The 13,530-nt window shown below is 47.0% G+C and overlaps 2 protein-coding genes across 8 annotated transcripts in view; one reads left to right on the plus strand and one right to left on the minus strand.

Moving 5' to 3' along the window:
* The window catches only part of RUFY3 (RUN and FYVE domain containing 3), a 58,380-nt gene extending 55,237 nt beyond the window's left edge, over positions 1-3,143 (plus strand). For all 7 annotated transcript variants that reach the window (XM_069777715.1, XM_069777784.1, XM_069777966.1 and 4 more), the window contains one exon: positions 591-3,143. In XM_069777715.1, the coding sequence (XP_069633816.1) occupies positions 591-734 (144 nt within the window). In that variant the 3' untranslated portion in view covers positions 735-3,143. The remainder of the gene's footprint in view (positions 1-590) is intronic.
* Positions 3,144-3,465: 322 nt separating this feature from the next.
* Positions 3,466-13,343, minus strand: GRSF1 (G-rich RNA sequence binding factor 1). Its single transcript, XM_069778107.1, has 10 exons — positions 13,007-13,343; positions 12,465-12,606; positions 11,407-11,562; positions 10,904-11,044; positions 9,300-9,429; positions 6,553-6,713; positions 6,276-6,400; positions 5,432-5,567; positions 5,134-5,217; positions 3,466-3,607 (listed from the first exon to the last, which is right to left on the minus strand). The coding sequence occupies exons 1-9, from the start codon at positions 13,199-13,201 to the stop codon at positions 5,159-5,161; spliced, it is 1,245 nt and encodes a 414-aa protein (XP_069634208.1). The 5' UTR covers positions 13,202-13,343; the 3' UTR covers positions 3,466-3,607; positions 5,134-5,158.
* Between the last annotated feature and the right edge of the window lie 187 nt (positions 13,344-13,530).

A 13,530-nucleotide genomic window follows, 5' to 3' on the forward strand; every position in this document is an offset into this window, starting at 1 on the left:
ACCATGATGCTTCAAACAGGCAGTGAGGGGGGGCCCCGATTGCCCCCCCAATCAACCCATGAATCTCTCCTGTTACGCATGTGGGAACTCTGTAGGATTTCTAGGCTTTCCCGCTCCCCTGTGTTTATCTTGAGAAAACATGTGAGTTCGAAGCAAAGCAAATGCTGCAAGCTTTGTATCCGACTTCGACACGTTTCCAAATGCATGTGCACATTTAAATACTTACCTTGGGCGAGACTTGTTGTTCCAGTGTATTTATATGGCTACAAAATGCACGCATGCACCTCTTGTGACAAAATGCTCTAGCAGAATGAGCCAATTAAAACTCGAATGGTTCGTTATTGGTAACTCTGACCTGCTTTATGATAAGCCTTCACCTACTCTCATTTGACCTAAGGAGCTTTGCTATAAAGTGGTCCTGAGCCCAGGAGCAAACTTAGGGTCTTCAGAGGGGACAAGAGTGGAGTTTTGGAGCATCTTTAGCCCAGCAGAGGATTTGGGTTGACTGAATGTTAATGAGAGTAAATTTCTTTGTGTTGCTTGTGTCTTGAGCATCTTCTTAATTTCTCTGTCCTCTTCCTGCATTCCAGAACATCTGCAAGAACTGCAGTGGCATCTTCTGCGAAGCCTGTTCAGCGAATGAGCTGCCCCTCCCGTCTAGCATTAACCCTGAGCGCGTCTGCAATCCCTGTCACAAGCAGCTCATCCAGCAGTATTCGATAAGTCCCTTGTAGGGGACGGGTTGCGGAGAGAGGTGACAAAAAATGGTTGTAGCTTGATGACGGTTTCTGGAGTTGTTGGGGGGGAATGTGAAGAGAAGACACTTGCCTGTGTTGTTTGGAGGTCAGAGAGGAAGCAGCTTCATGGTGTTTATGGTCTCTTGTGACTAAAACAACAGCCTGAGCCTTCCCCGTACAAAAATCTGCCTGCTCTCAGACCTGAGCTTGTGCTGGGGACAGCTGCTTTGGGAATGTCACGTGAAGTAGCCCCAAGGTGTGCCCGAGCAGCCTCGGGGCACAGTGAGAACAGAGAGCCCCCACCCAAAAAAGAGCTGTGCACGTGCAAGGCGGGAACGTTCTCGTCCTCGAGCGTGTGGGGTGAAAGCACGCTGCTGCTAAGCACAGGCTCACTGAAAGCAGAACGGGAGCATTTTTAATCCTCATGTCTGGCTGCACTTGAAATACCATTTCTCCTTTCCCGGTTGCCTTTGACAATCTGGTTGAGCCGTGCTGCATCAGTGCCGGGTGTTAAGGTGGCCAGGTAGGACGCCAATAAACACTTTCTAGCTTCGTTTCTTTGGCTCAGCCCTCCGGCCGTGGGCTTGCTGTGCATATCAATATCTAAAAACCAAACAAAGCTGTGAAAGTTCTCCTTCGGTATTTTAGGGGCTGGGGTGGGGGGGTGTAGGTGGTTTTGAGGCACACACAACGCGAGAACTGACGACCTGCACTGATCAGGCACAAAAGTGCCGTAAGGCATCTCTGACCTTCCTCTCAGAGACTCTCACTGTGACTTCGTGACCACGCGACGGTGGCCAAAGCTAAGGGTGTAACTGTACTTCCCATCTTGGTGTGGTAACGGGACGAACTGGATTCCCAAGTATTTAGATACCAAATCCTCACCGTGACACAGAAGGTTTAGGGCCACTTTGATCCACCTCTCCCCCTTGTGCACATGGAAAAGTCATTGTAATAAACGTGGCGTTCCACTTTTTTTTTTTTTTGTTAGATCAAAATGAAAGTGAGATGAAATTGGAATGCTTTTCACCTACTATAAATTCTAATTTGAAACATAGTTTAAAGAGGTTTCACTGTTCGTGCTACATCATTATTTGTTGCTGTTACCTCAAGGAGTTTTATGTTACTCCAAAAAGTGGTAGTGGCTTCCTCATGAAGCACGTAGCATGTCATAGTAGTGTTTGGTCTGTTTTATACTGGAAGCCTACTTCAGTCTTTAAGACCACAGAATGTTTTGTAGTCCACAGAAAACCAATGTATTTATATGTGACAAATGCATTTGGTTTTGTACAGATTTTATTAGGGGTTAGCGGTTTAATTCCTGAGAGGGGATTTTCTATTCATTAGACTGGCTGGAACCGCATTAAAAAGCGTGTCAGAGCTGAGGCTATTTACGTGGCTGGTGCTAGTTTGTACCAGGAATTACTCTCCTCTAGTTCCCTCTAGGCCTCGGCGTGTTCAGCCACCCAAGTTCTCCAGCTCCTCTCGGTGCCCTTCAGAGCCAGAGCCCTTCACAGGGGGGCAACTTTAAATAGTTTTTCTGTTGTTTTTTTCTCTTCGTGGTAGTTACAAGAGACGTTTCCTTGCTGCTATCCCTTGAAGTAGATTTCTAGCTGTAAACAGTGTTGAAATACAAAAAGCCTAGACCTTGGGTGTGGGCACACTGCTCTGATGGGGTGAGACACCAGAGGTGAATGGACAAGACACCGGATTTAGTGGGGGTTTTTTGGGTACATCCTGTACACATCTATGAGCTTTCAGATTCCGGCATCCAAACCCAGCGTGACTCATGCCACAAGGAGAAAGTGAGACCCAAGCAATTCCCACCTTAGAGGATTAAACTGGAAGCAGGGCTTTTACTGTAAATTACTTTAATGCAGGTATGTCTAGCATTTTGCAGTTCCAAAGCGACAGCTTATTTGTGACCTGTACCCAGCTCTTGACCGTCCCGGCAGGAGCGGCTGCCACTCTGCTTGTTGGAAGTGAAGGCTGTGATTGTTGTTCATGTGAAAAGCAGGACAGCTCTTGAGCAGGTCCTCGCAAGTCACGCGAGATCCCTACGAATGAGCAGGGACGAGGGTGAAAAAAACCCACCCCTTCAGAACACAGCACTGGCAGCTGAAATGGAAACTGGCATTTAGAAAGGTCAGAGCGAGACTGTGCTCGCTGCCTGCGTCAGCACTTGTCGCTTTACTGCTGCCTCAGACTCCAGTGAATTTCTCTGTCTGCAAGCACTGCGTGTTACGCTTCGTGATGCTGCAAATGTTCAAGGCGCGTTTGCTCAGGTACTGCTTGTAACACTAGAGTGTGGGTTGACGCCTGGACTTTTGGATTGTGGGGAGCGGAGGGCAGTTCTGTGGATCTTAATTTTGTTCCACACGATAATAAAAATTTGGATTATCTGTATCCCGTGTCCGGAGTGGTCTTTCCATCCCATTCCACTTTGGCTATGCGTATGAAAATGTTTCAAAACCAGTAATGGATGACAGATGCTTATGCAGATTGAGAGAAGCGTGGTAGGAGGGATGAGGTATTGGCTATACTACACGGTGCGCCTGCTGACTTCTGTGTGTGAGGGTCTTAAATTGCTCTGGTTTTATTAATTGCAAATACTGGTGGTTTATTAATGCTTTTTACACCATTACGCAGCTGGAGACTAGAACTGCTCCATCCTGCAGCATCTGCCATTCCTGCAGTACAGCTGCTTCTGCTTTTGCAACAGACAATCTTTCCACAGTATGTCAACACAATTTATTACATGCTTTTACACAGCACTAAACTAGCTTTTATACAGTTTATCCTTGTTACTGAGCAGCGACACTTGTACTCGGATCTTTATGCTCATACCCACGGAATGTGTTCGCTTTGGCCTAAAAAGAAAAGAGGAGGAAAAAGAAAAATCACTACCTTGCTGCAGCTTACTGCTTTCCCGTTTTCCAATACACCACTGCATTTTATTCTGAATTACTGTCTCCAGTAACAGAATAGTTGGATTTCACAATACTGAAAGATCTCACCAAAAAAGGTAAGATGACAAAAACAGCTACACTGGGTGAGGCATTTTCATGCGGGGCTGCGCAACACACACCCACCCCCACATGGGGTGGGGAGGTGTTTAATTCCGCCGGGGCTGCGTCCCAGCGCAGAGGCCAGAAACTTCTGGATGTTCCGGTGGCAGGGAGGCCATGTGGGATGCAGGTCGCAGCTAGGTGCACTGCTTTAATCTGCCGCAAGAGCTTATCCCTGGCCTGATTAAAAATCCAGAGCTGCAGGGCTGTAGGGCACTGGGGGTGGGGGTTGCCCTCCCTGCTGCAGCTGGGGGGGCCAGGACCTTGGGGAGCAGTGACCACCACCCCCCCTGCTTTCAGAAGGGAGTTCATGGAAGCATTACAGGTTGGCCAGGGCCTTCCAGAAAGGTCACAGGACACTTCTTTCCTGGTGCAAACATTCCACCGCAGGGTTGTAGACCTGGAAAACCCTTCTTTTGCGGGGGGGGGGGGGGGCCTGTCTTGGGTTTTCAGGAAAGAGTGTGACCTGATGATGTTTCAGCTGCAAAAACTGCCAGGCCACACTGTGCCTGCCTCTGCAGGAGGGCCACCTCCATCCTGCTGGCACCCAACACAGCCTGCGGGTTTTTTTGGTAAATGTCAGGGAGATACCCACACTTTCTGTGCAAGGAAAAAAAGCAAAAACTGCCCCACTACAGGACACACCTCCCCCCCCCCCAAGTTAACATTGTGAAAAACATTGCAACCTGTTTGCATTGAAACCGCGCTGACTACCACTACCACTTAGCCAGGCTCCTGGCCTGCTTTTGAAAGAGTGGATGGATTAAAAAAGAAAAAAATAAACTGAAGAATGTTACTTTGTCACACTTCGTTCTCTGTAATTGTAAGGAACATTCCCTTAGCCCAAAGACTAATTACTGTTAATCCACAGCTGTGGAAAATATTTAGTTATGTTTCCTCTTCTGTCCCAGGGAATACAATCCCCTCAGAACCTTTAATCAATCACAGGCACAGAGTTTTAAAGGGAAGAAAAAAAAAAACAAACCAAACCTCTTGCACACACCAGCAAGTCTCAGCTGTGAAAGGGTAAGTTGCTGCGTAGCTGGGCAGCAGCTGGGCAGCGCTGCAATCTCTGCTGGCTGCAGCTGTAACCTCAGAAAGGAGCTGCTGCCTCTTTGCTACAGGACTGTGATCCTGTGGACTCTGGATTCGCAAGGCAGAGGGTCCAGGCTTGATGCCTGACCTCAGATGAGCTGCGATAATCCCCTTTAGCCACTCTAAATTTTACCCTTTAAGCTAGTTGAAATCCCAAGTATCAGAAAGAGTAAGCCTGAGGTGCATGTTGCTAAAAATGGAACAGGAACAACAGAGAAGAAGGATGCACTTACCATATCTGAGACCGTGCCACTGTCGCTAGCAGTTCTCTTTTGCCTTTGGATGTTCATTCAGGAATAGCTCAATGGTGCTGCACTCTGGGGAACAATGTGAGAGGTGGTCTGTGTTCAGCGACTTGCATGCGTTACTTTTTTTTCTTTGTGCAAAGCCAATGTCACAATATGGTAATTTGGAAATTGACTTTTAAGATGATCCTTTTGCACAGGATGTTAACAGTAGCGGGACAAGCTGTGCCAAAATAGCCGAGGAGCCGAGTCCTGGGGTTGTTAAGATCCCCTCCTCATTACTTACGCAGCTGTGACCCCTCCTTAGCCATTGCAGCGACTGCGTCCTCATGGCTCTCAAAATGCACGTCCACTTCTCCTGTGGCATCTCCATGGGAGTTGTATTCTACCATAATCCTTGTGGGCTTCAGCGGAGCAAAAAACTGAAATGGAAGAAAACAAAGGAGAGTTTGGTGAGAAAGAAACAACAGAACAGTAACGCACCCTATTAGTGAGAAAATTGATGGTTTTACTCATAAAGCCTGTCCAGCTATGGGGGAGTCTGAGCTCCTGAGTAACAAAAGGCTCCCCTTCTCTGTCTGGGTGCAGCTGAGGCACACCCAAGTCACCCGTCCCACAGTGCACAGCCTCCCACCCTCTGTGAGCTCCTGGCAGAGTAATTCTTGACAGGAACAAAAATCCTCCCACAGCACACATGTTCTGTACACATCGAGTCATTAAGTACAGGTACATTTGTTCTGCAATGCTGTATACTACTAAAAATGAAGTAAAATTGATACTAAGAAGGTTCTGAAATTCATTTTTGTACAATCAGCTACTCTGAAATCTAGCTAAGATTATAAATGACTACTTGAGTCAAATAGACAGATGCTAAGACAGCCCAGCAAGCTTTAATCCATTCTTATTTATGGAGGTGAGCATATCACAGTTGTGCCCACGAGGCCATGGCTGCCCTGGGGAGCCTGTAACCCTGAGCAAGCTCAAGTGTCCAAACGCATTCAGCCTGAAGGCAGGCAGCACTGAGGATTAACACAGATAAAAATGTGAAGTCACATTAGCTGTAACAATTAATCAAGGGTTTGCATTGGTAATGACAACTGAATTTCATTCATAGTACTACTGTTACTCACATTTATTATGTCTTGGGCACTAGCTTGGGCAGGAAAACCCCTCATGTGGACAAAGTGCAGTGGTGATGAGATGTTACCAGATTCTACAACCTGTCTGGAGCTCTCTGCTCCTTCCCTGCATAATTCTGTGGAATGGAAGAAAAAAAAAAATCATTAATGCTTCCAATTATCACCTCCCTCATGTGACAGCTGTAGACAGCTGGGGTCACGCTCACAGCAGATAATCAGGGTAAAATGAAGGGGCCTCAACGAACACGCACAACAGGGAGGGACTCACTATTTTCTCTTTCAGCATCGGAGCCTCCCATGTTGCTGAATTCCCTTTCTTCAAAGATGGATTCTTGTTCTCTTCTTACTTTGGGGTAGGTCACCATCTGCCTGTCGTAAGGCACATGCCTTTGCATGTGATGCTTTCTGCTTACATACACTTCTATATATCTAGAATTCAAAGGAAAAGATTACATGGCACATCTCGCACCTCTGCAGAGAACTCAAGGTTTTGAGAAAGCACCTTCAGGACGTTCTCCTCTCTCAGCTCTGCTCACATACTGGGTGTGAGAGCCACGGTACGGCATGCAATGGTTTTGAAGAATTAATTCACTTAAATTGCACACTTATGTTTATGAAAGTCCTTTTCAACTTGCAGTGACAGCCACTCTCCTGTAGAAACCCACCTAGTGTGAGACAGATGACCAGTCTGGTCTGGACAAAGGCTTTAGTTTACAGCCTTACACAAAGTTCTTGTAGAAGTAATACCAATCACTTACAAGCCAAAATTCTGTTTTGTTGCAAAAATACAGATTTACCTCCTCTGAAACATGTTTTCCATTTCTTTCAGTAGTATGCATCCTTTTGAGCAGCCCTGTATCTGAGGCTGTATTCCACTCACTGCACCTCTGCAAACTGCACCTTCCAATTTCTACAAACCCCAAATGAAAAAAAGTCGACCCAACCCCAACAGATTACTGGAATAGGCAGACCCACAAGATGCACAGGGTCATATTAAAGACTTCACTGGAGATGTAAGATTTTATATGTGGCTATGAAATTGATGGGATGAAATGTAACAAGGTATGTGTGAAAGTTGTGGGTATAACACACCAATATGGATGTCATGCAACATTAAGGGACTCTAGCAAGATCCCACTTACACCACAGAAAGAAAAAAAAACCACCAAACCCTTATTCACAGGTTTAGTCAAAGTATAAAATTATAATGCCTTAAGTTTCTAGCTACCTGCCCTAGAACCTCTTAACTCAGAGCTGCCTGTGCTAATCTTTCAGAGAGCTGGCAACAGTACCAGCTGGGCCTCTCACAAATTTAACGAGCAGTGTTGTATTAGGTGATTTCCACAGCATTGAAGGAATAAAGCGATGAAGAAGAGAACACGGACATCCAAGTGAGGAGGCTTCCCTCCGTGCTGAAGAGAGCAGCTAGAGTAAGGGAAGTAACCCCACATACAGGCTGACAGAGCTTACAGCTCAGCCCCCAAGAACCCACGCTCAGTACTGTGCACAGCTGAAAGCCATTTCTGGATAAAATTGACAGCCAAGGAAGAATGAACCACAGCAAGTTGACAGCAGTTTTGGAAACCACTCAATTTCTTGGCTAATCACACAGAAACAGAGGTATATGAGCTCAGGTGGGTGAGTCAGATTGGCTCTTGTTCAATTGTGACAAATAAAAAATTAATGGCAGATTGAGAATTAATTAATCTCTACTGGAGGGTAGGGAATTGTGTTAGTTATTTCAATTATTGGGCACACCTACAGAGCAGCTGTTTTCTTTTAATATGGGGGGACAAACACAAGGACACGTAGATTGGGAACAGGAAATAAGGCAACAAAAGAAGGGAAGTAGGTGTTGTGTGGGAGAAGTGGTAAGGTTTGGTGAAGTCTTTTGTTATCTGGTGTTCAGAAAAAGAACTTAGTGGGTTATTAAGGAAAAAACAGAAATCTCACCAAGGTAAAATCAACCTTGGTTGTTTGGGTTTGTTTTTTTTTTTCCTCCTGAGTGCAGCTCTGCAGGTATTTAAAAGTCAGGGGCATGGTTTAGTGAGGTACTTGGCACAGTTTAGGTTACCAGAGACACTTGATGATCTTAAAGGTCTTTTCCAACCTAAATGATTCTATGATTCTGGGAAAAAGTGGTAAATGTTTCTGCTTGAGAAAAGAGAGGCTGTTGTGAGGTAAGTGTGTGGCATAGGGCTCAGTGCTCCAGAAGAAAATGGTTAAACATGAATTCCTGAGGAAGGAGGACAGCCTAGGTGGATATGGTTACCAAAGAGGTGGACAATTGTATGGGGCTGGCCAGCAGTCATCACTGGGAATGGATTCAAGCCAGAGCTGAGTGGTAAGCCGTGCTTTGTACAACACGCTCTCCAAGTGGAGACGCTGACCGTGCCTGATATGGGGCTGAGGGGAAGGGTGAGGATTGCCAAAATTGCGGAAAGCACCAGGGAACCTGGTCTGTGGGAGGCGCAGGATCCCTGCGGGCTTGTGACAGGGCAGGTGGTGTCTATCTGGTGTTCCTGCTCTGAATGTCATCACCCCATTTTTGTTGGGATGAGACTGCCTTCAGGAATACTTAAAAAGATCTGAGACTTTTTCTGAGAGGCCCAAATTCCCCCAAGCTACAAGTGCTGAAGGTGCCTCTGCAGTGCACAGAAGCCTACAAAAGGCTTCATCTATTTTTTCTCCAGTTTTGTCAAGGTTCTAAAGAAAACATCACCAGAGGAGGTAAAACTTGACTTACGGAGTATTTCAGAGGCTGCTATTAAAAAACGAAATGTTTTAAGCCACAAAGTTACCACAATGACCAAGTTTTAGCTATGATTTCTACTGAAATTTCAATCTAAAGTCAGAGTTCTATGTTTTAAGGGTAATAAAGGCAGAAGCTTCCTTAAAAATAATGTGAGTAAGCCTAAAATTAGCTGTTTCACCTGGTAAGAAGCAAGCCATGAATCACACAGCATGCTTCATAACATGTTCTTCTACCCTTGTGAACCCCAGTGAAGTACGTACCTACTTCCCATATATTCCCTGTGTCGTAACAGGGCTTTAGCTGCCATTTCAGGAGCTGCAAACTGCACATAGGCTTCTCCTGTTCTTCTTTCTCCCCGGTAAATGAAAGCTATGTCAGTTATTTTCAAACCTATAGAAGGGTGGGGAGAAAAAGGCATTTACATTGTCAGGAACTTCTGCCACAGCTCAGAGAGACATCTTTTTCCATACTCCTCTGTTTTTTGATAAGCTAACCGGACAGTTAAATAGTTCTGAAAAAACTGCTAATGCTGGCCTATGTACCTGTTTTTTAAACTTTTAAAACTCCAATTTATTTGCTTTAAGTTAGTTTTCACAGAAGGCTTAACTGCCAATAATGAATCGACTTGAGGCTTCAATTAACTATTAAAATAATAATTGGATCCAAGTTCTAGAGAACAAGGAGATCCAGAGCACAAACGTTCTTGAAATTTTCTCTTATTGTTATGGTAATTTTTTTGCATCCCTTTAAAACCCAGGTCAAATTCACTGAATTTCAATTTTTGTGCTCTATATCTTATTGGGGAGCCTGTAATCTAGTAAATAGTTATATCTGACACGATACAGAGCGCACACAAGGCTGGGCTGCTACACTTCTCTTTTTTTTTCCATGAATGCTTTTGTGTACCTCTTTGCACCTTGTTACTTTCTCAAAGGGTCTCCCCACGCTGCTGAAGAAACAGAAATACTTGCTCCACAATGCTGCCCTAGTCATCTCATTATGATAACTCTGCTACTAGATGCTTTTAAACATATTGAGCTATTGGTTATCAAATGAAAAATTTACTAGCTGTGGCCTTTGCTTTTGGCATGATGGTGGTTATTATGAGCCTTAGTGTTACAGAACTCTGTGCACGCCTACCTGGAGTGGAAGAAGTTCCGGGGGAAAAACTGATTTTAGTTTAGTCTACAACTTAAGCTTTATCTGAGGAAGCATCAATTTATTTTGCAAAACCTAGAAAAGCTTCCTTTCTAATGAATGCAGGCAGCAACCACCTGGATTGCTCTAGCACTGAAGGTGGGACATGAGAGTACGCACACACACTGTGCAGTACTTGCTCAGCTGAGAACTGGTGCAAGTAACTTTCTCAACCACGAACAAACCAGTAACAAAAAAACCCCAAACAACTAACCCCTGCTTTTAACAGTTTTAACTTGCATATGTGGTCTAACTGTCATGATTATACAGATGTGAATACCCATACTGTGTTCACTTGTACTGTAACTATCATACAGGCCTTTTTGCCCTTCTTAACTCTGCCAAATTATGCACTGGTAGCACTCCAGTTACAGATAATAGGATTTAGGTTCCTCTCTTTCCTTCCACTGGCCCCAAAAAAGAGTGCTGCAAGAACTGATCCTAGGTTAGACATGCAGAAAGTCAAAGGTGCAAGAAAACCTTGCGGCCAAAAGCTTGTTCATGAAGCTTTAGTTGCTTCTAGCTGTAGGGGGACAGCAACTCCTTACACTGTTCAAGGCTGTATGTGCTTTTGCTTTTCTTGGTTAGAGGAACAACAGCCTATCTAGGCATCACCTTCAAGAAGTAAACACCCTGTAACTAAATAGCACAGATTAGACTGAGTTACCTGCGAAAAAATCTGCAATATCCTCCTCAGTGGAGCTGAATGGAAGGCCTCTGAGTAGTACAATTCCATCATTTATGGCTTTTGACTCATCCCGCAGATTTTGTAGTAAGCCCTCTACATCACTATCGTGTACTTCAAAAACTGCAAGGAAAACAGGCACAAAACGTATTTTCCCTCATGGTACTCAGAAGGTGACACTCTGCAGGCATTCTTCTAAGGCAGACTCCTTCTCCCCTGCAAAACTTCATAATGTTTCTTCCCCCACCCCGTACTTTTTGGTCCTGCAATGGTGCCCCTTGCTGCACAAGCCACTTGACTTTTCCTGTCCAGCCTCGAAAGCTTTGGCTTAATGGGCCTTGCTGGCTAAGTTGTTGCTCTGTTCTACATCTTGCAGGTCTCCATGCTGCCCCCCCTTGCACGAGCCCGCTTCATTATTCAAGCAGTTTTTATTCACTTCATCATGAGTTTTCTTCCGAAGTTAACTTACGCCATTTGAAACCCACCTTTCACGTAGCGTGGGCCCATATACCTCAGGTGCTTTTCCAAGGCTCTCTGGACATCGGCTTTTGACTCCAGCTCGATCAAGGCATCCCCCCTGCGTCTCCCATCCCTGTTTAAGAGGAAGTGTATGCCGTTCTCACCGTTTCGAATTCTACAGCCTAGAAATCAAGGAACACACGACACAGAAACATACGCAACTGCATCAAACATGGGATTCTTTTAATCGCAGATGAAAATGGAATATTCTGCATATCCCCCTCAGCAGTGCAAAACACTGTCTTCAAGCAAAGGATAAGAAACTCCTATTTCTAACCTTAACTCTTAACGCACAATGCTTATCACAGATAAGAAACTCATTTGACATCCATTAGCTTCCACAGATGTGTAACTGGGTAACGGACATTCTCAAATTGTTGGTAGACTTGTTTCTGAGTTATCTGAAATCAAGAACAAATGCTACAGCCTTTCGGTCTCTATAGCTATACTCTGCCTGCTCTACATTCCTTTCCCCTAGGACTTCAAACTGACTTAATTTAGTTCGGCAGGTTATTAAACCATTTAAAAACTTGGATCAGACAGTCTAGTCCACTCTGAAAGGATGCATCATGATATTACAGTATGGAGGGATCAGCCCTGCAAAGGTATGCACAAGCCTATTTTAAGTAGGCTCAGAAAATGACACTGACATTTAAACTAGTAAGTAAAAACCACTCCAGTTTGTTTAAAAGAGGGGAGTTGGGGAAAAAGGCAACCATAATGATCTTTAAAGGAACCACTTTGAACTGGAGTGCCTTCACTGTGGACACACCGACTCAGAAGGGAAAGACCTGCTCAGTTTAATGTCAGTTGCCATAAGGTTGAGTTTCTTGTTGTTGTCTAGCAGTTTGGCAGTTGATTATTTGTTTGGTATGTGTAAATCGTGAATAATTTTGCAGCGATATTAAAAACTCATCTTTCTCTTGCTAGCGGTCTTTAAATTTTCTTTCTGTTAACTAATCATTAACTATAGGGTTCAGTAATGCCACACCAAACCGTTAAGCAGGAAAATTAAGCCCCTTACTATCAAAAAAGGTAAGCACGTCTTCCTCGGTGCACGAGAAGGGGAATCCTTGCGCCCTGACGAGGAAGACATTGTCGTTTTCTGCCTTGGGTGACTCGGGTTCCTGCTCTGAGAGGTGACCTTCCTCCGGCGCATCTGTGACCTGTCACCGAAAAGAAACGAAAAAGCCCCCCACCCCGAATTAAAAAGTGGAAGCACGCAGCTTTCCGCAGCGGTACCTTCGGCTTTTTAGTGCAACGCTAACGCGGCCCTGCGCGGCGGGGGGAGGCAGAGGACGGCGAGGAGCCGGGGCAAAGCCAGCCGCCTCCCCGCCGGCGGGGGATGAGGGCGCGGGGCCCCCCGCCGCCCCTCCGGCCCCGCTGAGGGGTCGCCGTCGCCCCGCCGGACCGGGGCGGCCCGCTGCCGGCGCAAGCTCGCAGGCCGCGGCCGCGATCCCCCTCCTTCCTTCCTTCCTTCCCGCCCGGCGGGGTCGGTCCCCTCCGTCTCCCCTCACGGCCCGCCTGCCGCCGCCATTTTAGGCTTGCGTCCCCGCCGGCTCCTACCTGACTGTAGCTGCGGACGGCGGCGCGGAGCGGAGGGAGAGCCCGCGGCGCGCCCGGCCCCGACCCGAGGGGGACGGCGGCGGCTGTGAGGAGGCTGCGGGCGGGCGGGGGCCGCAACCAGGGCGGTAGCGGCGGGCGGCGGCCGAGCAGCAGGGCGGACAGGCCGCGACGCGCTGCGGCGGCGGCGGCGGCCATGGGCGACGGGCGGGGGCTCCGCCTCCCCTTCCCAGGAGGCGCCGGCGGTGCCGGGGGCTCCGCGGCCCGGGAAAGGGTTCGGCTGCGGGGGCCGTCGGGGCTTGAGAGGGTCGGGGGCAAGCCGGGGGGTGCCCGCCGCTTGGCGGTCTCCGGGCAGGGCGACCGCTACTCACCCCCTTGTCCGGGCGGCGGGGGCTGCTGGTCCTGCTTCTTCTTCTTCTCGTGTGGGAGAGCTGTAGGCGGGAAAGGAGGAGGCGAAGCGGTGTCCCCAGCGGGGCTGTCCGGTCGGCTGTGGTGCCGAGGAGAGGGCGTTCGGGCTCTGCGGGGAA

The sequence above is a fragment of the Haliaeetus albicilla genome, chromosome 1, assembly GCF_947461875.1.
Source record: "Haliaeetus albicilla chromosome 1, bHalAlb1.1, whole genome shotgun sequence".
NCBI classification, from domain to species: domain Eukaryota; kingdom Metazoa; phylum Chordata; class Aves; order Accipitriformes; family Accipitridae; genus Haliaeetus; species Haliaeetus albicilla.

Coding starts and splice junctions, on each gene's coding strand:
- GRSF1 (XM_069778107.1), bottom strand. CDS start 13,201: ATGGCCGCCGCCGCCGCCGCAGCGCGTCGCGGCCTGTCCGCCCTGCTG. Junction 11,563..12,464: donor CGTGCTTACCTTTTTTGATA/GTAAGGGGCTTA, acceptor CTTGATTTCTAG/GCTGTAGAATTCGAAACGGT. Junction 6,401..6,552: donor CGATGCTGAAAGAGAAAATA/GTGAGTCCCTCC, acceptor TCCATTCCACAG/AATTATGCAGGGAAGGAGCA.